Source organism: Bombyx mandarina, chromosome A1 (assembly GCF_030267445.1).
Source record: "Bombyx mandarina strain Sakado chromosome A1, ASM3026744v2".
Lineage (NCBI taxonomy): Eukaryota > Metazoa > Arthropoda > Insecta > Lepidoptera > Bombycidae > Bombyx > Bombyx mandarina.
In genome coordinates, this window is record NC_143234.1 from 14,435,465 (window position 1) to 14,463,064 (window position 27,600).

At 37.2% G+C, this 27,600-nt stretch overlaps 1 protein-coding gene across 2 annotated transcripts in view; it reads right to left on the reverse strand.

The window, feature by feature from the left end:
- Positions 1-27,600, reverse strand: part of LOC114253403 (uncharacterized) — a 171,324-nt gene that overhangs the window by 36,260 nt on the left and 107,464 nt on the right. For both annotated transcript variants that reach the window (XM_028188283.2, XM_028188275.2), the window contains one exon: positions 1,037-1,311. In XM_028188283.2, coding sequence (XP_028044084.2) covers positions 1,037-1,311 — 275 coding nt within the window. The remainder of the gene's footprint in view (positions 1-1,036; positions 1,312-27,600) is intronic.

The window sequence follows — 27,600 nt, forward strand, 5'->3', positions numbered from 1 at the left end:
TTGTGTATCAAAATACAGTCCTGACGAACCTTGTGGAGCCTGCTTCTCATACCATGTTCAATAACAGGCACTGGGTATTCCAACAAGATTCGGCGCAAGCTCATAGAGCGAAGAGCACACAAGACTGGCTGGCGGCGCGTGAAATCGACTTCATCCGGCACGAAGACTGGCCCTCCTCCAGTCCAGATTTGAATCCGTTAGATTACAAGATATGGCAACACTTGGAGGAAAAGGCGTGCTCAAAGCCTCATCCTAATTTGGAGTCACTTAAGACATCCTTGATTAAGGCAGCCGCCGATATTGACATGGACCTCGTTCGTGTTGCGATAGACGACTGGCCGCGCAGATTGAAGGCCTGTATTCAAAATCACGGAGATCATTTTGAATAAACTTTAGTGTCATAAGAATCTATGTTTTGTTAAGTTCATTTTGGTATATGAATGGTGACATAATGAATAAACTTGTTTTAATTATTTTACATTAAACATGTGACAGAATTTATGACCTGACCAGGTATGTCTAACTATTATAGTTATGCTGCAATAAGAGTGTTATTTTATTTAAAAAAATAAAACAACGTCAAATATCGTTGAAATTTTTGTTAAAGATCCGAGCTGAGCCGGAGCGGGCCGCTAGTGATAAAATATAGGACATTGTGCACCAAGGCAGAAAAGTAGGACATTTCACTCATGCCCATACTCATAAAAAAACAATTTAACTGTTTTTTAATTTTTAAGTAAACTACTACTAATTGAATAAGAACTGTCTGATGAACTCATCTTTGTTTAATACTTCGCTATTAAATTTTATTGCCTTTTCTTTATTTCATTTTTACACTAACCACTATATTGCAAATTACCCGAGCACAATAATGGCGGAGAATTTTAGGTGCGTGAGAGCAGACGTAGACACTAACGCGCATGCGCACTTGTCAGTACCCAGGGAGGAAAAGTTACACTTTCTTCCCTGTACAGCGGGAGGAAAATCGAACTTTCGGAGTGGGTAGGCGAAAAAAGTTATTTAAACTTGATCTTACCTGTTCGTCAAAAGGACTGAGTATGGACAGCGATTTATCCCCGCTATGCGTTGAGCTGGTGGTGTTGCTCCTTCTTCTGACTTCGTCTTCGACACCGTTGATGTTCCTTTCGTGGGCCTGTCCATTGCTGGTCAAGGTCGCCGTGTGGATGACCGGCGGCTCTGTCGGCGAAGCGTCGTAAACTGATTTCAGTTTTCGCAACGTTTTCGGCCTCTCGGCTGGCATCGGCCGAAGACCGATCCCGTCTAGCGTTGTCGTGGAGCCTTTGAAGAGGCCTGGTGACCAAAAACAAGAAAATTACATCGACTCCTGGACATAATGTGGATAAGCTTGAGTTAGCGTAGTATTTCATATCGTATCGTCTTCTCGCATAAAAACTGTATAGTCTCAAAACTTACTAATTTCACAGGAGAGTGTTTTAAAGGTTTAACATATAATATTTTCAATATTAATCATATTTGCAACATTTATTTTTAATTTTTTACCAGTTAATATTATCTTTCCACCCAATGTTAAATGACTATCGGAGCCCATAGGCATCACAACGTGAACGTCGCCACCATCTTGAGACATGAGGTCGAACCGACACCGTATGTCTGCTTCACGGCATAAATAGGCAGAACGTTGGTGGGGGTTTTCATCCTTTGTCATTTTGCTTTAATCGTCATTATATCAAACAGTTTGCTTAGAGCGAGTTTTTTAACGTTCTCGATAACGTAAAAGTTAACTCAAATTTACATGGAGTTGGAATGTTTGCCTACGTTTGTCGCCAGGGACGGTGTTCCAACTACATACAAATTCGCGTTAACTTTTACGCTATCGAGAACGTTAAAAACTCGCACTAAGCACACCGGTGACATAACGATAAAAAAAGGTTTCTAAGGATAAAATCTCATTACAATAATGTAAATAATCGATGAAGAAAAAGAATTCAAACAAAAAAAGAAATACAATACAATAGAATAAAAGTGAAAACCGTATCAACAGATCAATCGGCAACGGTGCCAAGGTTTCGCTTACGGCACCAACAAACCGGTCTCCAGTCATACAAGGCTGCGTGAACCGATAGATGGTTCATTGAGTATGCACAACAGATACTGTCCAATTAGATAGATAAGTTACTTTAGAGAGTTTTTATTTAGATGGGTACGTGAACCCCCAAGAATGTTTTATTTTTTCCTACCTATTCTAGTAACTTCGAAGAGTTATTCTAGATTCACGGAACTAGTAGATGAGCTCATGGGGCTCAAACCGGGAGGGTTGCTAACACTGGCCCTAGCAAGAGTAGTGCTTCGCAGAATCTACCACCGGATCGGAAACGCGACCCACTGAGAAGATCCGGCGAGAAACTCAGAGGGTTTTGTCTATGGGTTAATTTTCTCGTCGAGCCCTTCGTCGTAATCGACAAATTCGACGAGGACGGTGACCGGTGCTTGAGGCACCTAAAAGCTAGCACCGTTAATGGATCGGGAGGATCCCTAATGACGTGTTTAGAACGACGTCGACTGTTTACCATTCGGTCCACCGGGTCATGTTAGTATCTATGTTAGTATGTAATGGAATCTTTGAAGATGATTTTGAACCCCTTCAAAACGTCGGATTAGTTATTAACTTTCGGCAGTCAAAACAACAAATTTATTTGAGCGCCTTCTTTTTTTCACTTAGCAAATTGAAAACTGTTGTATTTGCGTGAATGTACAATTGTACATTAATTATTCATTTTTGATACATAATGCTACTTAAACAATAAAACGAAAAATAACTAGAACTAGTTTAAAAAAAAACTAAAAAACACGCTTTTATAGAAAATACAACAAAAAAAAAATAGAAAATTAATTTATTGTAAAAAAGCGTGGTAACGTTTATATGCTAAAAAAATAACCATTAAAATACCTCTTACGCCAATTAATCTAATTTTTTTTAACAATGGGTCTAAATCGAGAAAATTCTATCTCAAACAACAAAACAATTCAAGTCGGTCCACAAATAACGACCATTAAACCTCCCTCTTCTTTTCAAATCGGCTAAAAGTACTCCAAAGTCAAGCTCTACGAGTACCTATATGTATACCCACCCAGACCGTATAGAAAGTGATAGTGGTACAGTAAACAAAAGCAGGAACAATGCACAATTGTGGCCTTTTGTGGCGTCTTTAACTACTAACGACCTTATTATGACTGCGTGTAAACTAGACGATTCACGGATATGTTTATATGTATCATAATATTTACAACAGGCCGCCTGAAGGGAAATTTCAATGGATACTCACGGATATCAGCAATACTAGGAACACATAGTCGCAATCTATCAGTGCGTAATACGCCTTACGTTATAAAAATATATGACTGTCTTTAGTCACCATATTTAAGTTGTGACTAAACTGATCCCGCAGTCAAACCTAAGCGCAGATTTCTGGGATATATTTTTTTGAATACTTGTCGAAAAACGTACAATTTACTAAGTAGCCAATCAAATATTAAACAAGCGTCAGTCTACCCGCCATAATGACGCTCATGTGCTGAACAACCAGAATTTTTTACGAAAATTGCGCGGACGGAGGAGTATGAAATTTTCCACACTTATAGAGAATATAGAGAAGAAGTGCACAATGGTAATTTTTTTTTTAAATAATGCGTAAAAGATACTTTAAATCAATAAATAAAACATTACACACACTGCCATGTATTTGACACACACACACATATGTATATATTATACTCTTTGTTTATTGTCAAACTTTAGTTAATTGTCAAATTGAAAATAGATTAATATTGTTTGTCTTTAAAATTATTTGTCTATAGTGTAGTCTTGGCGAAATCTGTGATTATAGAAGTAAAATAATAGTCTGACAATATAACCACAATAATGTTCAAACTTATAATTTAAATTAATTATAGTCGAATTTCGACTACTGCGGGACCACTAGTATTTATAAAACCACAATCATTCGGATTTTAATTTTTTTTTGCCTAACTATGCTGGTAACATCGAGGGATTAGATATACCAGTTCACCGAACGTCTAGGCGAGCTCACGGAGCTCAGTCAAGCGAATTTGCTAACATTAGCTTGCTAGCCCTAGCGAGAGCAGTGATTCGCAGAATTTACTACCGGATCAGAAACGCGACCCGCTGAGAAGATCCAGCGAGTAACTCAGTGAGCTCGGATTTTATGAAAAAATATCCATAGACATTTATTTTTATGTACGAAAGGATCGTCATTTCCCTAAAACATATTTACTAACGTATAACGACCAATTTTCTATTGGCAAATTTCCTAAATTATTTGCGGTGTTGTTGTTACTACAATTTAAAACCATTAAATCTTACTCAAAAATCTACTTTAATTTAGTACTGTTGTTAATTCTATTAATTAGCAAAATATGCACTATATCTATTAATTTAAATGAAAAAAACTGTCCCAAAACCGAAATATCGGATTCTCGTTACCCTATGTAAGTTGAAGTCACGAAATTGCCAAAAACTTAAACAAGTACCTACACGATCCTTGAACTTATAGATGACACACATATTATTATGTATCTACATATGTTTTTTTTTTTTATTGCCTTTGAATATGTATGTATCCAATATTTAATGAAACGACGTGTTCGACGTTAAATGATGGACTAAGTATTATATATTTTAATTTTATATATTCATCCTAAGTGGCAGCACTAGGCACTATTGTAGATATCTTACAACAATATCTATTCTAGATATCATACAAAAATATATCATTTAAATATACGACAATAATATTATTTCCCACTCCGCTTTAAAAATTGCTATTCTTTTTTTTCCCTATATTTGTGGACGAGCTCACAGCCCATCTGGTGTTAAGTGGTTACTGGAACCCATAGACATCTACAACGTAAATGCGCCACACACCTTGAGATACAAGTTCTAAGGTCTCAGTATAGTTACAAAAAAAAAAACAATCGCGCGTTACGTATCGCACGTTTTCGGAATTTTGATTTACGCTGTGGTGACCAAGAAAAATGTATAAAATTTCAATCGAATCAAATAAACTAGACGCACAAAACACGAACAAACGAATCTACAATTATTTAAAATCGATATGTAAGATAAATCAAAACTATTTAAGCTATTTGGCTATTTATGCAAAGTTTCGCAGTTGCTTTTTTGTTAGGGAGCTTTAATTATTCGACGCATAAGCTTTGCTGGTTTAAGTGTAAAATATTGAAAATAAATAATTAATCTCTTGTATATAAATAGTTTTTTTTTTATATATAAATAGTAGGTACTGTCAAATTACATTCTGAGTCGACAACAAGTCGAATATACCCTAAATTGAAGCTCATACAAAAAAAATGTTTATAAAGTGACATTGAAATTAGCATTGATATTTGAATTGCATAAAGTTAACATGTAACAGTACTTAACAAATTCCTCGTCAAAAAAAAAGTGTTAAATCTGTAATGTTTAAATAAAATAATCACATTTAATGACACTAAACTGTCATAAACGAGATAAGCTTTATTACGGATGCCGCATCGTCTTTCTTCATTAGAAAATAATATCATATATCAATAACATTATGATTCCATAAATTTACAATTACCTACACGCTAGTGGTGTATTGTTACAATCTGATAATATGCGGTCCAATTCATCCGGAGCTAGTGCTAATATACCAAGTCCTCATGTGACCCAATAGTGGTATTCCTTGCCTTGTTTAATAACTGAATCCTGTTGCAATTTCATAGTCAAATTGGTCTGTCACTGACATTACTAAGTTGAGCTGGAGTTAGCTAAGGTTCGGACGTTTTATTTGTAACACTTTACTCTGCCCAGATTTTGACCCTGGACGGAGATCGGATATCGGGTGCCAAGGGAGTTGTTTGGTGAATAAATTCCTAAGATCCTTTTTAACACACTTTTATTAGCTTGACCTGTAGCTGTCTACTGTAACGGATGTGACGTCAGCCGCCATGCCCTGCCACCAGCCATGTTGCCAAGCCACGTATTAGCACGCCCCCTGCCAATAGCCAAAGCCAACGAAGGGGGGATAGTGTTAACAAAACAAGCCATGCCAACCATTTCTACCCGCTTTTTCTCACAAATAAAAGAATTTGTCATTACGTTGCTGATTTTTCTGTCGCATCATTTACATCACTACCCAAAGGAATATTCCTAATATAAGTAATTTTCACAAACTTCAAGACTCTAAAATCTATCTGCACATGTATGTCATATCAACATTAGAATTGTATTATTTTTGCCAAATATCCTGACCAGAATCAGAAAATAAATAAAGATTAACTTATTTTCAATTCGAATTGCTGTTAAAGAACCATATTTTAACACGTTGCCTGCCATGAGGTCACCGGTGCCCTATGCGGCGCTCTGAAGTAATTATATCGATTTCTATTACTAAGCCTCTGGATTGCCTAACTTTACCTTCTTTCGTTTTTAATGTTTAATTTAGTCTTTTAGGTTTCTTAAAAATTGATTCATTCCCAGTATATCCGAATTCCAATCTTCCAGAGTCTACTAGATATTCCGGCGCCTTAATAAGAAGATAGAAGAGAGAAACCGACATAATTACTTCAGTAAAGGGCTAATTAAGTCGATCATAAAGCTGTAGGCCAAATCAAATTATGGTCTTAATATTTATTTGCGCTCTGGCTAGTGCAACAAAGAAAGCGAGAAGAACATGATTAATTTAAATTCATTTACGTGTAGTGTGTCACAATTAAAAGCAATAAATAACATGAGCAACAGATAACGCTAGTTCTTCAACAAAAGAAACAAGTGCTAAAAGAATCGATGAGCACCTATCTAAATCTCGTAAACCGTTCAAATGTAATACATACATTAAACAATAAATATATTATATTTTAAAACTAAAACTGGCTGTTGCTCTCAGGCAAAGAAGCAGTAAAACTCGCGTCTTAATAGAGCTATCTATCAGTGCAGTTGGAAAATGGAGTCACCGATTAGTTATTATATAAGGTCACTGGACCGTTCCTTATTTATATAATCGGGTCTTATCGGGTCAGAATATGCACATAAAGATTATTTTCCGGTGTGAACATGTCACGAGACGAAATTAAATTTACTTACAGTTCCCCATTAGCGCAATAGACATTAAGCATTCCATATGATCCTGTATTCATCTCTATATTAGTCACACGTTTGGCAAAAACTTTTTTCTTACATTAAACTATATAAAAGTTTCACAACACATCACCAAGACCAAGTATACTATTAGGATTGTACGATCAAGTAACGAACGAAGCCTTCAAATTCATTTAAAAAGTTATTGATGACATAATCGCGTTAGACACTGGATGCGGTCGCACAATAGCCGTCCGCGAACCGACTGCCGAATGAACAAGCAAACGATACTACATTTTGATAAGACAAGCACGAAGACGAGACAGTTATCAACCACTTTATTAATCTGCATCAATTTATTCACGGAGACAATTGGTCAGGCGTTCTTATTTACGATTTGTTTCGAGTAAATCGGGTCGATGTTTGTCGGGTCGGTGGTCGATGTACCAACCATTTCATTGAATTGTGTTCAACATCGTAAGGACTACGATGGTTTTTCCCAATGTCAAATTTATTTTATTATAATGTGTCATACATTCGCATAAATATTTTTCGCATTTAATGCTTGGAAATTATGTTTTATTCGTCCTCGTTAGTTTGTAATCTTGCTTCATAGCCCTGCCATGTAGGTCACGCGTGCCCTACACGGCACACTGAAGTTATTATGTCGATTTCTATTGCTAAGGCGACGGAATAGATATTCCGTAAGTAGACTTTGGGAAAGATGAATCCTAAGATACTGAGAATGAATCTATTTTTAAGAGACCTAAAAGACTAAAACATTAGAAACAAAAGAAAGCAAAGTTAGGAAATCAAAATGCTTAGTAACAGAAATCGACATAATTACTTCATGTGCGCCGCGTAGGGCACCGGTTACCTACGTGGCGGTCAAATGATTAAGGATGATTTCGTTCATGAGGTCGAAAAATGGCAAGATTACATATTTTCAAACAAGAGCAAAACAATGTCCTGATGCTTTACCAGTTTAAAAAATACGCCTGAATGCAACGGTTTTAAGCTATTGCATAGCTGTTGTCACGGGCTTTGTGCGCGGCGACCGAATCAAGAAATTCCGTAACGAAAATAAAACCTAACACCCCCACTCCGCCTACCATGTACCTCGCGTTGAACACATTCACACTTTGCGCTTGTGTAGTGTTTGTGAATAAGCGCGCGGCGTGACATCGCACTGCATGCGCATCATGAAAAGTCTGCCCATCTCTCTCTCACGTGGTCTAGCTTATGAGTATGAAGGGAACAGCTAATGTTTTGCTTTTGATAATGTTTATAAATATAGCGTGGTCTTATTTTATTATCGTTTTAATATTAAATTATTATTGTCTAATAAATGTAGTAAATGCTCTGCAATAGCTTTACCGCGGCAGTCCGCGAGTGCCACACGTGTATTTTCTTCTTTATTTTTACCCACATAATGGTAAGGTTTGTACGTATTTACAGAGAAGGTTGGAATGTAGCATCGGGAAGGGTTGCTTCGATAAAAAAAACTACTGATAAGAGCACAAGTACAACATTGTTAAGTTTTAAGTCTGTGTTTTGCAAACGTTCCGTATTTATCGTTCTTGTCATGTTTCGTAATCAGATAAATAAATGATTTATCGTTCGGATTTGTATTATTACACCTATGTACGTGTGTCATTATGGCACCTTGTGGAAGGACATCTCGGAGTGGTGTTACAAGAAAACTGTGACGTCTTCAATATTACTTACTACACAGTTTGAGTCATTCTAAATATCAGCCGAACTGGTTTGTATAGTTTGTTTAAGTATTGCATTGTGACGTTGGATTTGATTTAAATGGGCATTATTACATTTGTTACCGATTTTAAAGAATACTACGATTTAATATGAAATGTATGTAGATAAATTTTTTTTTTTAACAAAGATGAGGTATTGACACGAAATTCCTAAATTATCTTCCGAAATTACTATGTAAACTCCATCAATTAAGTATACAGAGAAACTGCTTTACGTAGAATAACGATAAAGGACAATAATTTAAAATTAATTTTATAAAACTTAAATTGGAAATTTAAGTGCCTAGTTTTTGTCGAAGTACCTATTGCCAAGTAGGTAAGATGTACGAAGTACATAAATAAATATTATAGCTATAGTCACAGCAAAGCGCTCCAAAGATACAGAACAAATACTTGTTCCAAATTATAATCGTTTCTTAAAACTGAACTCGAACTAAAATATAGTAGCACAATATTAACAAAATTGTTCCCCTAAAAAGACAAAAAGTATCGTATGGTAACCCCCTTCCTTTTACTAAACGACTATAGTTTAACCAACATACAAAATTGATTCTTAAGTTTTAAGCAATATAGTCCTATTTTAATTTTAATGCTAGTTAAACAAGTGCATCACCACTTTACTCAAAACCAAACTACAAAGTTCACGAAATAAGGCTTAAGTTCGCTAAAAAGTCAGGAAAGAAAAAATTAAGTTATCAAGTCAAAAAAAATGTAATTCAATAGTTATACTGTGGTCGATTTTTTGTTCCCTTGTCATCCCATATGTTTATCTCTGGAGGCGGTTTAAAAAAAATAAAAGATAAGCCAAATTCGTGTTTCCTTACAAAGTTTATTTGTAAAAGAACTTTTTGTGTCGGGTCGAGAACACGAGATATGATCGTTTAAAATTCAAAATTAGTTTTACTGTTATTTAATCTGCTGTTATGTTAGTAGAGGGTATTAAATAACCCTCTTCGATTCCACACTCTACGATGCTCTCAGAATCTCCAAAGATAAGACGAGATAGCAAAAGGACGAATCTCATGGTTGGAAGTGGTCGTTACACCAAATGAATGATGAAGGAGAGATGTTAGTAGTAAAGGGTATCTATCTGTCTATCCTAGCCTATCTGTTTCTTTTTAAGATCTCCCTATGTTATTAATTCTTAGAGCTGATTGGGAAATTTTAGATTTTTGGAAATTTACATAGTTCATCATACTGATAGGTCGGTTTCACTGTCATGTCTCCATCTATCGGCTGTCTACACATCTATGTGAATAATGAAACTACATTAGTCTGATGGCACTGATAAATCTTTTGCAACAATAGATCTGTACTTAGTAATTGCATAGACGGATGAACAAACTCACGACCCATAGTGTATTAAGGGGTTATCAGATCTTACAGATACCACAGTATGAATTCCGTCACCAACCCTCAAACATGAGGTCGGTCCCAACCGTACAAAATGAAACGCATGAGTGAACCTACGGACTGTAACTTAGACTTATCATCATCATCATTCTCCTGCCCTTCTCCCAGTCACCTGGGGTAGGCGCAACTTGTTTTCTCCTTCCATACTCGTCTAACATATACAATTTCTTCACTTACTCTCCTCTTACACATAGCGTCTTTCACGCAACCTAGCCATTTCTTCTTAGGTTTACCTCTTCCTCTATATCCTTCCACATTCATAGTTAACACTCTCTTACCAACCTCATTTTCATTTCGTCTCATCACATGTCCATACCATCCCCAACGCGCACTTCTCAACTTTTCTGTCACAGTTGCCACTTTCAGACTTCCGCTTTTATATAATATAACTTAGACTATAGACCATTAAACTGGTCAGTACTTCAACAAAACAGACCGGCTGTTTCGGAGACGTTACCAGAAAGAAGATGGGTTGTGCCGCTCATTCCTGATACGAGAATACAAAATAAAATCGGTATAGACTGACTTGGTGGTGCGGTAGTTAGCGAACTGACTTTTGCGCCGAGGGTCGTGGGATTGATGCCCATATTGGACAAACATTCGTGTGATGAACAGGTTTTGATTGCTCTTTATTTGGGTGTTTATTACACACTATTATTTAAGCGCATATAAGTATGTATTTTTTTTATTGCTTAGACGGGTGGACGAGCTCACAGCCCACCCGGTGTTAAGTGGTTACTGGAACCCATGGACATCTACAACGTAAATGCGCCACTCTTCTTGAGATATAAGTTCTTAGATCTCAGTATAGTTACAACGGCTGCCCCACCCTTCAAACCGAAACGGCAGGGAGAAATAGGCAGGGTGGTGGTACCTACCCGCGCGAACTCACAGATAAGAGGTCCTACCACCAGTAAAAATGTATGTCGGTCTCTGGTACCCATAGCATAGGGAATCCTAATTTAGGACCGGATAAGCGTGCGTGATTTGTTCCCATTTATTTATTTATAGAATATTTAAGCAAGGAGCGGGTTATGTACAACAATTAATCAATCGTGTCGTGCGCCGCCTAACATCTGAATGCTCTACACTTTCCATTGCGTGTAAACGTTTTACTAAACAAGATGTTAATGCAGTTTCAGAGCAATCCATTGATTTAGGAATCCAATAGGACACCCTTTACAAAATTTCACATTACGTCACACTTTAGGTCGTGAAATCGCGCAAATGCCTCAATATGGATAATGATGATTCAAACCAAACCGAAAATGTAGAGGAAAAATGAATTCCTGAAATATCATGATTCAATGTTGAATGAAGTTAAAGATAAAAGTAATTAGAGTTGCAGTACTCTGAATGACTGATAAAACTATCAGTATTTGGTAGCCGCCATGTGGGAACATTATCTTATTACTTTTATTGTCGTTCGCGGATTGTATTTTGATCAAAGCAAGTTTATCGAGTTTCAATTTCTTATTTGACATCTATAAATTCATACGGCGTTCAGCGCCATTCGATAACATCAACAACAGTTTGAATGACGATATTATGGAAGTTATCTATCAAAATTAGTAATCGGATAATTCGTTTACTAGTGATATTCTGAGCTTGCTAGATTAACAACCTTCTATACTCATTTCTACTGCAAATGATACCAACATTTCGGGAATAGGACATCAATACTTAAAGCATGGAATAATCGTCCAAAAAAATTGAGTCGTGGGCATTATAGCATATATGAGTTGGTGGATTATTATAATCCATTTCGATCTACGGTGGGTCATGAAGTAGTTTACGTAATTAGAACAAATACATAGATCAAAATATTTATATAATAGCTTCCAGACAAAATCTCTTGACAATTCAATTTCGTGCCGAAATAATTCGTTTCATATATCAGAACTGTCACCAAACAGTCTAGATAAATAAATCAAGGAAATACTGAGTCAGGCCACGTGCGAATGACTAAACAGTTACTCATGTGTTAACGTTCGCTAACGCTCGATAAAAACCCTTGAATTTTTTGTATAGGAATTCGACCTTGACTAGTAGACGTATGCGAATAAGTACATTTTATTCATGTATTGAGAATTTTTTTATTATCTATATATTAATACGTGAAGCAAAAACTTTGTATCCCTTTTTACGAAAATTGCGCGGACGGAGGAGTATGAAAATTTCCATACTTATAGAGAATATAGAGAAGAAGTGCACAATGCTAATATTTTTTTTAAATAATGCATAAAATATACATTAAATCAATAAAGAAAACATTACACACACTACATACCACGTATTTGATGCACACACGCATGCATACTATTTATTGTCAAACTTTTGTTCTTGACGTCTATGGTTAAATTGAGAATAGATTAAATACTGTTTGTCTGTATTAATATTTTTTTATAGTGTAGCCTTGGCGAAATTTGTGATTATAGAAGTATAAAATACAATCATAATAGTGTACAAACTTACAATTCCAATTAATTATAGTCGAATCTCGACTACTGCGGGACCTCTAGTTTAAATAAAACATTTTGAACTTGACATTCCGACTAGTCCCTGGCCGTAATGAGAATAAATAATAATAGTTTAAAAAACTAACAAAATACGCTTTTATAGAAAATACAACCAAAGCACAGAAAACAAATTTTAATAAATTTGTATCAGTAGTTATAAATATTTTATGAACAGATATGAGTAGAATGAGGGTTATTTTGATAATATCCTGAAAAGCACCCCACGCTTTTTTATAATAAAATCATTTTTTCTGACACTATTTTTAATACAAATTTATTTTAATTTTATATTTTTTAGTTGGATTTTCTATAAAAGCGTATTTTGTTAGTTTTTTTAAACTATTAGTTATTTTTCATTTTTTCTTTAATATTAAATTGTCATCGGTCCTTAATAAGTATACCAAATTTCGAGTTAATCCGACGTTTTGAAGGGGGCCAAAATCATGTTCAAAGATTCCGTTACATACATACATCTGAAGCTAATAAAAGCGTATTAAAAACGCCTGGTATCCTTATATCGAGTAAAGCAATTATTCCGGGGTCGAAATTCTCCAGCAGGTACCAAATGTTCCAAGTAAATATAATACCTAACACATATCCATTGGAACAGAGTCTTGTTTTAGAATCGAACCCGCAAAATTAATAAATTCATTCGTATTGAACTCGTGGCTTGGTGGTAGTGTGAGCTGTAGCAAGTAAGCACCAACATTCTGTATGCATCTATCTGCCTTGAAGCAATTATATGTTCTATGTTGAGTGATAGGTCAACTGTCATATAATATACAATTTAAATTCGGTGTTTATGCTTTAAGGTCGGTGTTGACATTCACAAGTGCATTGGCTCCAAAACCGCCCAAAAACAGGTGGTCTTAGGGTTGGTATGTCAATCTAAAGAAAAAATATTATTTATTATATGAGACAATTCAAAATAGGTAGATCGTTACGCAAAATACAATTTTTTTATGTTTGATTTCCCTAAAATTTGAAGCTTTTGAAAATTATTTTCGCGCATTAGAAATTAAAGGTATATGTGACCATAATTATAGTGATATAATGGGCGATGGCAAGACTTGACGATCAATTTATTGGAAGCCTTAAATGGTGGACAAAGGAGTTCGATGACATTGCTAGATTACGAGTCCATTGTTTAAGACGACACGATAATAATAATCCGAGAAACATGAACGTTGACATGACCGATCAACGTCGTGATTATATGAAATACTATAATACAATTCGACGTCTTAATTGTATACATATATCGGCGCAACATTACTATTTAGTTAGCTAACATAAGTTAAAGTTAACTGTTTCCTTAAAGTTAATATTGTTGGTTAACTATTATAAGTCCAACGCGTGTAAACAATTTAAGAAGAAAACAATAAAACAAAATTAAGCTACCGTCACTTTTTTACTATAAATACGAGTGACTACTGTCATAAATTATAAGTCCACCCTCCCATTACAAGAAGTTCACCTTCCCATCACAAGAAGTTCGCTCTACCATCACTATCCAGCCAGCACATATAGAACCATATTATCAGCAAGCTCATCACCCATGCCTCATTCGAGTTTTACAAGCCCGGGCAGAGGGGATACCCCGAGGCCCGTCTCACGCCCCCGTAAGGGGATACGACGACCCGACAGCTCGCACATTCCATTGCGACGCGAGCAGCCGAACGAGGCGGAGCTCTCTGTTATTATTGTTGTATACTCGAAATTCAATAAATGGAATTCATTTGAAAAGCGGGTCTTATTAACTGTCACTATGGAAGGCCATGACAACAACGATCAGAATGACGTCACCGGACACCCCGTCATATATACTAATAACGGAAACCGCTCGAAATATCGACCCCCGGGATCCGTATACTCGCGGAAAGCTGCAGGGATACTCGTTGAAATCGCGGCGCTATGACAAAAGGGTCCTTCTTTGCAGTGGACGCACAAACCTGTGTCTTCGATGAGTTGAATTGAACAGAATTCAGTTCACCCCACTTGGAGACCCGCCCCAGAGAGCTCTCCACTACAGACACAAGTTTTGATCGCTTCTCTTGTACCACGCTCATTGGCGTGCTGGTGTCATAACTTCATCAAACTGCATTAACCACGCTATTTTCAAACAATTCAGGACGTCATTTCTAACTTTTGGCATTGGAAACGCACCACAATGTCGTTGCACCGGCTCTACACCTGCTGACCTTGCCACAAACACCCGCCATTGAACTACTTAACTATATATTTTATTTATACGTGTATGCCTGATTAGTAAGCGAAAAACTTGATTTTTCTTACGAAGGACTGAGAGTTTCAGGTGAGCGAATTTGTGAGTGTCTTTCGCGGTGAGATAATCATGTGCATAAATACAAAGTTACGTTTTGGTTTAGATAGGTTTTAAAAGTAATGAATAGTTCATGGAAGAAAATGGATTTGGGATCAATATTATATTAATTTTTTCATTGCTTAGATGGGTGGACGAGCTCACAGCCCACTTGGTGTTAAGTGGTTACTGGAGCTCATAGACATCTACAACGTAAATGCGCCACCCACTTTGAGATATAAGTTCGAAGGTCTCAGTATAGTTACAACGGCTGCCCCACCCTTCAAACCGAAACGCATTACTGCTTCACGGCAGAAATGGGCAGGGCGGTGGTACCTACCGTGCGGACTCACAAGAGGTCCTACCACCATATGAGACTCTTTCACTTGTTTATAAAATTTACTGTTTTTGTTACGCGACATCTAGGGGGCTATTCCAGCTACACCCCGGACGGGTAGGTGAGCTCACGAGCTCAACCTGAGAGAATTTGCTAACACTAGCCCTAGCAAGAGCAGTCGACCGCGTGACCCACTGAGAAAATTCAGCGAGCAACTCAGTGGGCAGCGCGACCATGACAACGTTTTCACATTTAAGTGAGTTTTAACTATCAAAACCTACTCAAATGCTCATATCCAACACGGTTGTGGCACTACGAATGGGATTTCTCAGGTAACATGCACGTCCTCTCGGCGCGGGCACCTCATAGACGATTCGGTCTCGGCCTATAAAAAAACTTTTGTTTAGTACCGTCGGCGTTCGACAGGTGGCTCGCGTATATTCTCAATAAATGGGTTTATTTCGTACATTCAATTTAACCCATAGACAGAGCCCACTGAGTTTCTCGCCGGATCTTCTCAGTGGGTCGCGTTTCCGATCCGGTGGTAGATTCTGCGCAGCACTGCTCTTGCTAGAGCCAGTGTTAGCAACACTTTCGGATTGAGCCCCGTGAGCTCACCTACAAGCTAGGGTAAAGCTGAAATAGTCTCTCAAGGCTATCAGCATAGCTAGAAATGATTTGCACATTCAAGACTAGTCACACTGAAGCGCGGCCGTATTTCACTTGTGTACACAAAGCAGTACACTATTTTGTTATAAATAATCGTGACAATAAAAAAATTAACACACCAGATGCACACGATCTTCGTAAAATGAAAGGGCGACTTTTTTTGCTCGTTAGTTGTACTGACATTGAGCGTAATACGTTACCTTGTGTCCGAAAATATTTTGTAAGGAATTTCAATTTTGTGAACGATAATAGTTTTTTTTTTAAAGACTAATCTAACTTTGAAAAGAAGATCAGCAAAGCAAGCGTTAAACTCCTTCTTATACTCCTAATATTATCACAATTTTACTATAAGTAGCGGCTACTCGGTTAGCGAATTTTAATACCATTAGCAGTAATCTACTAACTAAATTTCTTGTGTAGAGAATCAGACCAAATTTTAACTTGCATCATAGGTTTGCAATCACTATCAACCACGAGAAATCATTTACCTAATGCAGTCATTTGGCTTACGTTTTTTAAATATGTTTCAGAGAGAGAGATTATACTTTATTATTGCACAACAAAGTCTAATTAACTTTATAATAATTATACAGGTAATTTGTACAATAGGCAGTCTTAGCATTAAAAGCGATCTCTTTCAGACAACCGTTGTCATCTAGGAAAGTTCTGAAAACTATATAGAAAGTATATCGCACAGTGTATTAACAAATTCAGAGAGACCTATTAAAACAAACGAATTTAAATCTAACAAATATGTTTCAAAAATTTTACCGGTGGTAGGACCTCTTGTGAGTCCGCACGGGTAGGTAATTCCAACCCGCCTATTTCTACCGTGAAGTAGTCATGCGTTTCGGTTTGAAAGTAGCCGTTGTAACTATACTGAGACCTCAGAACTTATATCTCAAGGTGGGTGGCGCATTTACGTCGTAGATATCTATGGACTCCAGTAACCACTTAACACCAGGTGGGCTGTGAGCTCGTCCACCCAACACAGCAATAAAAAAAAACCATGGTTTATGTTGAATAAAAACACGATTATTATTTTTATTATGCATATTCAAACAGCAAAGCCTTGGTGTCACATCAAAGTGACCCACATTCAAAAGTGCTAACTAAGGTTGGTTACTAGTAATTAACACATATGAAGGGATTTCACATGCATGTCATAATCATTGTTTTTTTTTTTTTTTTTTTCCTACCTAAGCTGAGAGCCTTGAGAGGCTATATCAGCGTAACCCTAACTTTAGTAGGTGAGCTCACGGGGCTCAAACCTGACGATGTTGCTAACACGAACCCTAGCAAGAGTCGTGCTTCGCAGAATCTACCACCGGATCGGAAACGCGACCCACTGAGAAGATCCGGCGAGAAACTCAGTGGGCTGTGTCTGAGAGTTAATTTACTCGTCGAGCCCTTCGTCGCAAGCGACGGGTTCGACGAGAACGGTGACCGGTGCTTGAATTACCTAAAAGCACCGTTAGTGGATCGGGTGGATCCGAGATGACGTGTTTTGGGCGACGTCGACTGCTTTCCATTCTGTCCGCAGGATCGGGAATGTAGTTACCGGCGGCCACGATGAGAGGGTTCTCGTGTCGTGCCGCTTTATCGAAGTGGCGCATGGACGCCGACTGCAGATACTTACTGATGGACTCTAAGTCCAGGTCGTCATGGAGGTCGACATTCCTGACGAACCACGGGGCTCCGACGGCTATCCTGCAAAAACGGGATTGAATGATTTGAAAGGATTTTAAGTGTATGCGGGCCGCGTGAGCGAACACTACACTTGCATAGGTCATGACGGGGCGTATGCAAGTTTTGTAGAGTGTCACCTTATTTCTAAGGGACATTTTACTTCGCCTACATATCATCGGGTAGAGACGTCCTAGAATGAAGGCGGCACGGTCGCGTACCGTCTTAATGTGGGGGCGGAATGTCATCCTACTGTCGAGGGTGACGCCTAAGTACTTGACCTTCGGGGCCCACGGTATGGGCTGGTCGAACATCGTGATTGGGCGAACGGCGGGGGCGGGGGTGTTGACGCGCCTAGTCGGGAGAGGGATGCTCAGCGTGGTGTTCGGAGGGCGACCCCTTTTGAAGAGCACCGCTGTGCTTTTCGTGGGGTTGATGTCGATGCGCCACTTCCGGAACCACTGTCCCATGGTGGTAGCTGCGGTCTGAAGTCGTCGATGAAGCAACGCCTTCTTCCTACACGAGTAGTAGATGGCGGTGTCATCGGCGAAGAGCGCCAGATGGGTCTCCGGAGACCGGGGTATATCGTTGATATACAAACTGAATAGTAACGGGGAGAGGGCGGAGCCTTGCGGGACTCCGGCTGTGACGTGACGGGGCCGGGAACGCGTTCCCTCGACTCGATATCGGAACGAACGGTTCGACAAGTAGTCTCGTATGATGAGCACGAGTCTGTCTGGCACTCCCATGTTATACAGTTTGTATATCAAACCGTTGTGCCAGACTTTGTCGAACGCCTTCGCTATATCGAAGAAGAGGGCTCCTGTCGGAATGGGTTTCCGCCTGTTCAGCCCTAGTAAGATGTGCTCCGTGAGGCGGTGCACTTGATGGACGCACGAGTGTCTGGCGCGGAATCCAAACTGCTCGTCTATAAGAATTTTATTCGCGGATACGAAATCCCAGAGGCGTTTACGAAGGAGCCGTTCGTATAATTTGCCTATCGCCGGGAGGAGACTGATGGGGCGGTAACTCGCGGTTTCGTTATTCGGTTTGCCCGGCTTGTGTATGCCGATAACGTCCGCTTCTTTCCACGCCGCGGGAAAGATGCAGTTCGTCATAGCAGCATTTAATATCGTGGCCAACATCGTTATCAGTTGGGCTGGTAACAGTTTTAGCGCGCGGTTGCGGATGCCGTCGGAGCCGTAATCATTGTGGACTTTGTAAGCACATAAATAGTGTAATAAAAATGTTACGTCGTGCAATAAAATTGGAACCAGCAAAATGTGTGTATTGTGAGTTCGCACAAGTTTGTACCCTCATTCTGCCACGAGACAGTCGGCAGTCACGTCACATTTACGTTGTAGATGTCTATGGGCTCCAGTAACCACTTAACACCAGGAGGGCTGTGAGCTCGTCCACCAACACAAGCAATGAAAAATAAAAAATTATGCAAACTTATATTCAAAATGTCGTTAGTGCAATTTAGGCATTTGTCAAATATCTCTTGTTCTATGATAGCTACAGGGTGGCCCATAAGTCCTTTGAAAAGTAAAATTTGAATAAAACGAACAGGGCGCGCGTGAGCGGTGCAGGGGAAGCGGGGGGAGTAACTTCGGTTTCTGGGAATTTAGTCGCGATGGAGCGTTTTACCGGAGCGGACCGTGCGTTTTGTGTGCGCGAGTTTTATAAAAACGACAATTCGGCAACCGTTGCGCGGCGTAAATTTCGAGAACACAAAGGTTTACACAACTTTGACGACACTCCAACTCTTCAAACGATTAAGAACTGGGTTGCTAAGTTCGAGGAGACCGGTTCGACGTTAGATAAACCGCGGTTGGGTCGCCCAAGGACGTCACGTACGGAACAAAACATAGACACAGTGACACAGTCTATTCGCGAAAATCCGACACAGTCAACTCGTAAGCGCGCCAGAGCATTAAACGTATCCAGGACATCGTTACAACGGATTTTGAAGAAAGATTTACATATGCACCCTTACAAAATTCAGTTGGTTCAAGAATTAAAGGAAACTGACGGTATTCAAAGACAAAATTATGCGAATGAAATGTTGAATCGGTTTACTTCCTTCAATAACATAATGTTCTCTGACGAGGCTCATTTCCATCTTAACGGGCATGTTAGTAAACAAAATTGCCGCTATTGGAGCCCCATCAATCCAAAACTTAAGCATCAGAAGCCCTTACATAGTCCGAAAGTGACTGTTTGGGCCGCTATGTCAGCCCATGGTATCCTAGGGCCTTACTTCTTTGAGGATGGCAGAGGGCGCGCAGTTACTGTTACGTCGGAGCGATATGTGGCTATAATCGAAGAGTTTTTCATACCAGAATTGCAAAACTTTTCAGGCTTTAATGCCAGGACGTGGTTTCAACAGGATGGGGCCACTTCTCACACCTCTAACACTGCTATGCCCGTTATCCGTCAACTTTTTTCTGGCAAAGTTATCTCTAAGAGAGGAGACATTTCCTGGCCTCCACGTAGTCCAGATCTGACCCCGATGGATTTTTTTTTGTGGGGCTACCTTAAGGCTAAAGTATACGACACAAACCCGCGGTCAATTGAGGCCCTAAAAGAAAACATCCGCAGAGAAATGACAAGCATTTCAGCAGTGACGTGCCGCGCAGTCATCGACAATTTTAGACGTCGTTTGCAAGAGTGCCGTGATCGCAACGGATTACATTTAGGAGATGTTATTTTCAAAAAATAATTCCCGTTTTTTAAGCTTTTTATGTAAATAAAAATTTAATTCATAATGTAATTCGTTTTATTTTAATAAATTTTTTTTCATATCAAAGGACTTATGGGCCACCCTGTACTACTATATTACTTTGAAGTGTGTTTTCCCCCCTTTACAGATTTTGCCTATTTTACTTTAGAATTCTATCAAAAATTTATAAAAAGCCTAGTTATTTTATCAGTAACAAATGAAACACATTCGGAATGCGAATGCCTATCCTTATGGGAAGATAACGAATGCGCCGCTAAATTTAAACTAAACACGGATCACTAAACGAAAAAGTCCGTTTTTGGTTAACAACGAAACATTAACGTTCTTGATGCAATAAACACTGATTTTGATGTCGCTTTAAATGGGCAAGAAAAGATTTATTAAAGTCTTTTGAAGACTGATGTCACTAAATGGTAGTTCACTGTTTTGTTCAAATTATTAGAACTAGAGGTCCAGCAGTAGTCGAAATTCGACTATAATTAATTGGAATTGTAAGTTTGTACACTATTATGATTGTATTTTATACTTCTATAATCACAAATTTCGCCAAGGCCACACTATAAAATAAAAAAAAAGACAAACAATATTTAATCTATTCTCAATTGACCACAGACGTCAAGAACAAAAGTTTGAGAATAAATAGTATGCATGCGTGTGTGCGTCAAATACATGGTATGTAGTGTGTGTAATGTTTTCTTTATTGATTTAATGTATCTTTTATGCATTATTTAAAAAAAATATTAGCATTGTGCACTTCTTCTCCATATTCTCTATAAGTGTGGAAAATTTCATACTCCTCCGTCCGCGCAATTTTCGTAAAAAGGGATACAAAGTTTTTGCTTCACGTATTAATATATAGATGTAAGTTTTATAGACATTCAATGTTACCATTTTACTGAGGTTAAATTTTAAAATCGTAGTATCATTCTAGAAACACAATGGCCAATATTTAAACCTGTTTAAGTATTTAAAAGAACAAGGCCATCGTTCATGTAATTGGTAAACTTTTACTATAATCATTTGTTCTATGCACGTTTAAAAAGATGAATAAGTAATTTCAATCTCGAAAACATTATAAGAAAGTATAATAATTATTTAGTATTCTGAATAATTGTAATTAATAATAGAATAATTGTAATTAATAATTAGAATGAAGCAACACTAATTTCAGAGTGTATCAAATTTTTTTGTGTATCCGGATAACTAACGTACCTACATTAAGGTAAATTTAAATTTAATCAATTTATGTAAATTAAACACATTCCTATCGTTTCAAATAAGTTATCATCGGTTAGATATAATTATTATGTAGTATCTACAGGGTGTGATTGTAACATCAACAAAATTTACGACCGCATTGATTTTGATAAAGTTTTATGGAAAAACATTCGAGCCGATTGCCGTGCTACACGTTATCTTCAATCTACCGTCCATCTTAAAAAAATATTATAACTCTCTTTCAATACCTATGTTTAACGAACCTTTTGGCGGGACCGCGAGAAGTGAAGTTGTGTGATCTGTTTTATTTTGTCTATATAGTGGTTCTTCGGGATTAAATGTGTAATAACGGTGGTTAACTGTTTAGTATCTGTGAAAGTGCACAAATATGGGAAAATGAAACAAAGCCGCTGAACGTAACTTTTTGGGATGCTCCAAAAAGTCCACTGAAAAAGTCTTAGTAAATGACCGTCATTTAGTGAGATTAGATGTCATCCCACATCATCTCATCTCATTTTATTTTATTTTATACCAATTACCATTGCCAAATGCCATTTAGCGGTAGGCAGCGGCTTGGCTCTGCCCCTGGAATTGCTGAAGTCCATGGGCGACGGTAACCACTCACCATCAGGTGGGCCATATGCTCGTCTGCCTACAAGGGCAATAAAAAAATTGATTAAGTTCCCTTCGTTTTGTTATTATTCATCAACTATAAATAATTAAAACGGCGAATTATAAAAATCTTATTACTTGACGCTGGCTAATGCACAAACCGTGCCGGAGCCAAAAATGATAAAGATGAAATATGTTTAACGCACCTAACAGTCATGCATCGAAAAAGTAGGCGAGTGAATGTTACCGGAAGGCATAGGGCCCGTGATTTCCTGGTCATTCAGCTATACACCGGTTACGGCCCTTTGTGCGTCCATTTAACGATTTATTAATACTTAAGCGATGTGTGAACGTTTGTATAGATACTTAGGAGGGAACACTGTCCATTTTATAGTAGGTATTAACAATAATTTCCGATAGTTTACTGCAATTACTGAGTGGAGATGATCGTATCAAAATTAATCATCTGATTATGATCTTTCTTATCCGACCGTAACACCATCATCTTCGGTACTCTTAGGCCTCTCAAGCACCAGTCACGAATGAAGAGTTCGACGAGCGAACTAACGCATAGACACAGCCCACTGAGTTTCTCGCCGGATCTTCTCAGTGGGTCGCGTTTCCGATCCGGTGGTAGATTCTGCGAAGCACTGCTTTTGCTAGGGCCAGTGTTAGCAACACTCCGATTTGAGCCCCGCGAGCTCACCCTCATGTTAGGGGGAAGCTGAAATAGCCTCTCAAGGCTATCAGCATAGGTAGGATAAAAAAAAGTGAAATATCTCGTGGCCACACACTTTTTTGACGTTTATTCGATTTCATAACTTTACGTATGCTACATATTGCAACAAGGTCAGTGAACTAATTCTAAGGAAAGACTACTTACTGTCAATCAAAAACTGAACTTAAAAACAACGAATCATCTTCTGTTACTAATTTTGTATAACTTTGAAGTTAGTAAGTACCTCTGTTAATAAATCATTTTAATGAGACAAAAATCACTAGGTTAAAATAATTTTTTTAATTATACAATTTCTATTTCTAAGATTTTGACTTAAGCATATTTCTTGTATGTATGTATATAATATGAGTCGTCTATTATCAAAGGTGGCAATCTGTGCATTTGGACAAAAAAATGTTATTGATATGTCAATACAGATTGATTTGAATATAATCGTCTCCTTCAAAGAATACGGTTCAAAACCTGCATTAAATAAAGGTTAATACTTAACCTGTTATTTATCTAAGATGTCGTTCAGAAGAGTTTTGTGACTGCCAATGGAATACAAAGTCAATAATTCGTTTTTCTGATTTACTAATAATTGTCCAAAAGTCACATTGCCGGATTTGATAATAGTCGACTCATATGTAGTAAGTAAATTTTATAGAATTACTTCACATGCGAAACATTAAGTTCAATGAACGATATCGAGTTTGTTAAAGTTAACCTCGAACTGATTGATAGCTGATAATGCAAAATACTATCAAACCAATTCGTAAAAAATCTAAATGTGGATATGAGTGTTCTTGCGAAAATTTAACTTATTGTTACATAATGCGCTACTTTGGCCACGTTGCCCGCAGAGGTGTAGACAACTTGGAACGTCTGATGGTCACTGGAAAAGTAGAAGGATAACTTCCTAGAGGCCGGAGCCCCAAACGTTGGTCCGACCAAATCTCCGAGCAAACCAGCGGACCACTTAGCGCTGCACTACACCAGGCAACTGACCGGAACCGATAGAGACTGGCAGTCGACAAGCTGAAATGAAGTCAATGCTGAGGGAGCAAGTAATGAGGGAGCGATGGAGAAGAAGAAGAAGTTACAACAATGCGACTATACAAAAAAAAATTTTATCATAAAATATTTTAAAAAAAGCTACTAAAGCTTTTTAATTAATTATATCCGGTTATTGTAATATTAGTAGGTTTGTTTGTATGTGTTATATGTATGCATTCACGAGTCGTTATTTTGATTGAGTTCAAATTTTGTACTTCTGGCGCTTTCAGAGAAAGTTTCTCGGTAAGTATCATCAATGTACGAAAGCTGACACTCGCAACTCCGCTCAACAAATGGATGTATTTCATCAGTATAGAACCAGTCACGGCAGAGCGTGACCCAGACTGACTAGTTTTTCAATTTATCAATATCAAAATATTGCGAATTAGACAAAGCATTTATAGAATTTTTACAATTTAACGATATTATCATTCGAATGGCTTTATGCAAAACTGTAACATTCAATTTACACATATGATCCTTCATGATAATCAGTTCCATAATCAATTCAAGTTTTGTTCTCTTAAAAAATGTAACAGACATCACCTCCCGTTGGTTGATAATGATCTTATTGTTCCACGGTTCGCGTGTAAGCAGGGACATCAAGAAATTTATGAGCGAACAGACAATACGGGTCTCGTGATACAGATTTTTACAAAACCCACCTCTATGCTTTCGCAAAGAATTTTATAACTTACGTACAAGAGATAAGGTTTAAATATGCATTTGTATGGATAACAATGGCTCGAGCCTTCTGGTCAAATGTGGGGCTTAATAAAGTGTATTGTAATGTGGTTTAAGTTTTTCTGAGGACGACATTCACGCCGGTAGAGAAACAAATAATATATTTTCAAACAACGTTTCAGAAGGTATTACTGATTATCCTTTGTTCTCAATATTCACAGTTTTTTTTTTCTCTACCTATTTTCCCTGGTAGCTTAAGAGCCTATTTATTCCAGCTAACACAGATTAAAATACTGTCTGCTTTTTATGACTCAAACCAATTTAGCGACGTTATTTAAAAGGTTTATTTATTGTAGCATACGTTATTTATATACTGGTAGTTCAACCTCAAAGGAGATCGACAGTATTAAAATTATCTACACACATACAGGTCTAAAACATAAACTGGTGAACAAAAAAAAATAAAAAAAATATCGCTACGAATTTATTATATTTTGGTTATGTTTGGTTTAATACCGTCTTTTTTGCATCCGACTATATACAACTTTAAAGTGCATACACGGCTTCTTTATCGAATGACTTTCATTTTAAAGATATTATCTAACAGGACACTGACACTGACAAGTCATCGTTGTAGGTACGGGGATAATTTAAAACGTATATCAACCGTTAATATATATTACACAGAATTTAGGACAAACAATAAACCTCATAATTCGGGACGTATGCTTCTATTATTTCACCTTTATCTTATTTTTCTTTCTATTTTAAAACTCAATCTTCTTTAGTGTTGTGAAGGATTCACGTCATAGAACACACAAGCGCTCTCAAAATTCATATATCAATAAGACAATGGCAATTATTTTCTAACATCGATTTGATAAATCCATTGACTAATGATAATAATTACACGTTGTATTTTATGAAAAATGTAACATTGAACGCCAAAAATCAGTCTAATATAGAATTAAAGTTACCTATTCACACCATCACGAGAAATATTTGGTGTTCAAACAATAATCTCTATATATAAAAATGAATTGCTGTTCGTTAGTCTCGCTAAAACTCGAGAACGGCTGAACCGATTTGGCCGATTTTGGTCTTGAATTATTTCTGGAAGTCCAGAGAAGGTTTAAAAGGTAGAAAAATATGAAAATGCTCGAAATCAAATAAAAATAACAATTTTGTTTTTCCTTTGATGTGTCCCCCGTCGATCTTTTATTTATCGATTGAGGCACTACGAAGTCTGCCGGGTCAGATAGTATTACAATATAGTTCTCGAAATCAAAAGTAGAGACTATCTGCTCTACAAAAATATACATTATTAATGAATGATTAAATGAAGAACAAACAAAAACAATGACATACCCATTTGAGCCTCCGTCGGTACGTATTCCGGAATTTTTAAATTCGCACAAACACTTTTATAACACTAAACTTCACTATACATATTTGACGTACGTACAGCACTGGTCAGAATTCCTTGCAGCACATTTTAGGTTGATTTAAGAAAAAAACAACGAAGCTAAAATACCTTTAAAAAAAAGAAAACAAAAATTAGTAAAATCAAAGTATGTAAAGAAAGAAAAAAGGTTATTCTCCATTTATATACATAATTTGAATCGTATTTTCTTTTCATCCAAGCATGAATGTGAATGAATTCAGAAAATGAATATTTTATGACTTTCTCAAAATTCCTAAATTCACATAAAGTAATAGTTTTTTTTTCTTCCAAGACAGTTAAGTCAGTGGCCTTCATCGCATACATAAAAATTACATATTATTATACATTCAGCACATACTTGACTATTGTTTCACCGACTGAATATTAAATTCACTATGAATTCCCGTATCCCATTGCTCTTGTCCTTAAAGGGACAGAAATTTAGAAGAAAAAAAAAACATTACGTCGAGCAGAAGTTCACTGTTCGAGTATTGAACAAGTTCTAAATTTAAACCGGCCGTTAGCGAAGCGCCGCGGGAACTGGCGTTCTAAATATAAAAATTATTTAAAACAAAAATTCGATTTTTTTCTTCTTTTTCTTTTCTGTCACGTTCAAGGTCGTAGTTTAGGATTTGTCCGTCAACAGAACGATTTTAAAACGACAACTTTATGGCCGTCATAAAACAAAAAAAAGTTAATGTTTATTTTTTTTTAGGCGTAACATCTGCTTTTACGGTTTTCAGTTGACATCTGGAGTTGATCACGATTATTTTTTTCTATCGAAACGACAATGGAGCGTTTCTGAATTGATTTTAAAGATAATTAATGAACAGTGAGAATTTAGACATTAACATCGCACGACTATTTAGTGACAAAAACATGCAAGAAATTTCCTGATTCGAGTTCTGATTCTAGTTTAACCTAATTTATAGTGTAAAGTGAAAATTGTAAAACAGGAAAATAGGATTTCTTTTGCTACGCTTTAAGTATATTTATTTTATAAAATAAATCAAGCCTTGATTTTGGACCTTGTCACTAAAACATGTAGCAGAATTTATATCCTGCTATCAAACTACTGCTCGCTTTATTTTCATTACCAAATAAATATTCAGCCAGTGTATAAATAGTAAGAATAAAGTATTTTACTTAAGATTAAAATATCTCGCAACATAGACAACAAAGGGAAAACCTTATTTCGAGTAATAATGAGGTCTCATTCATTAACCTATAAATAGACGGAGGACACACAACGCCGAGTATTGCGCCCTCCGTGAACGCTAAATATC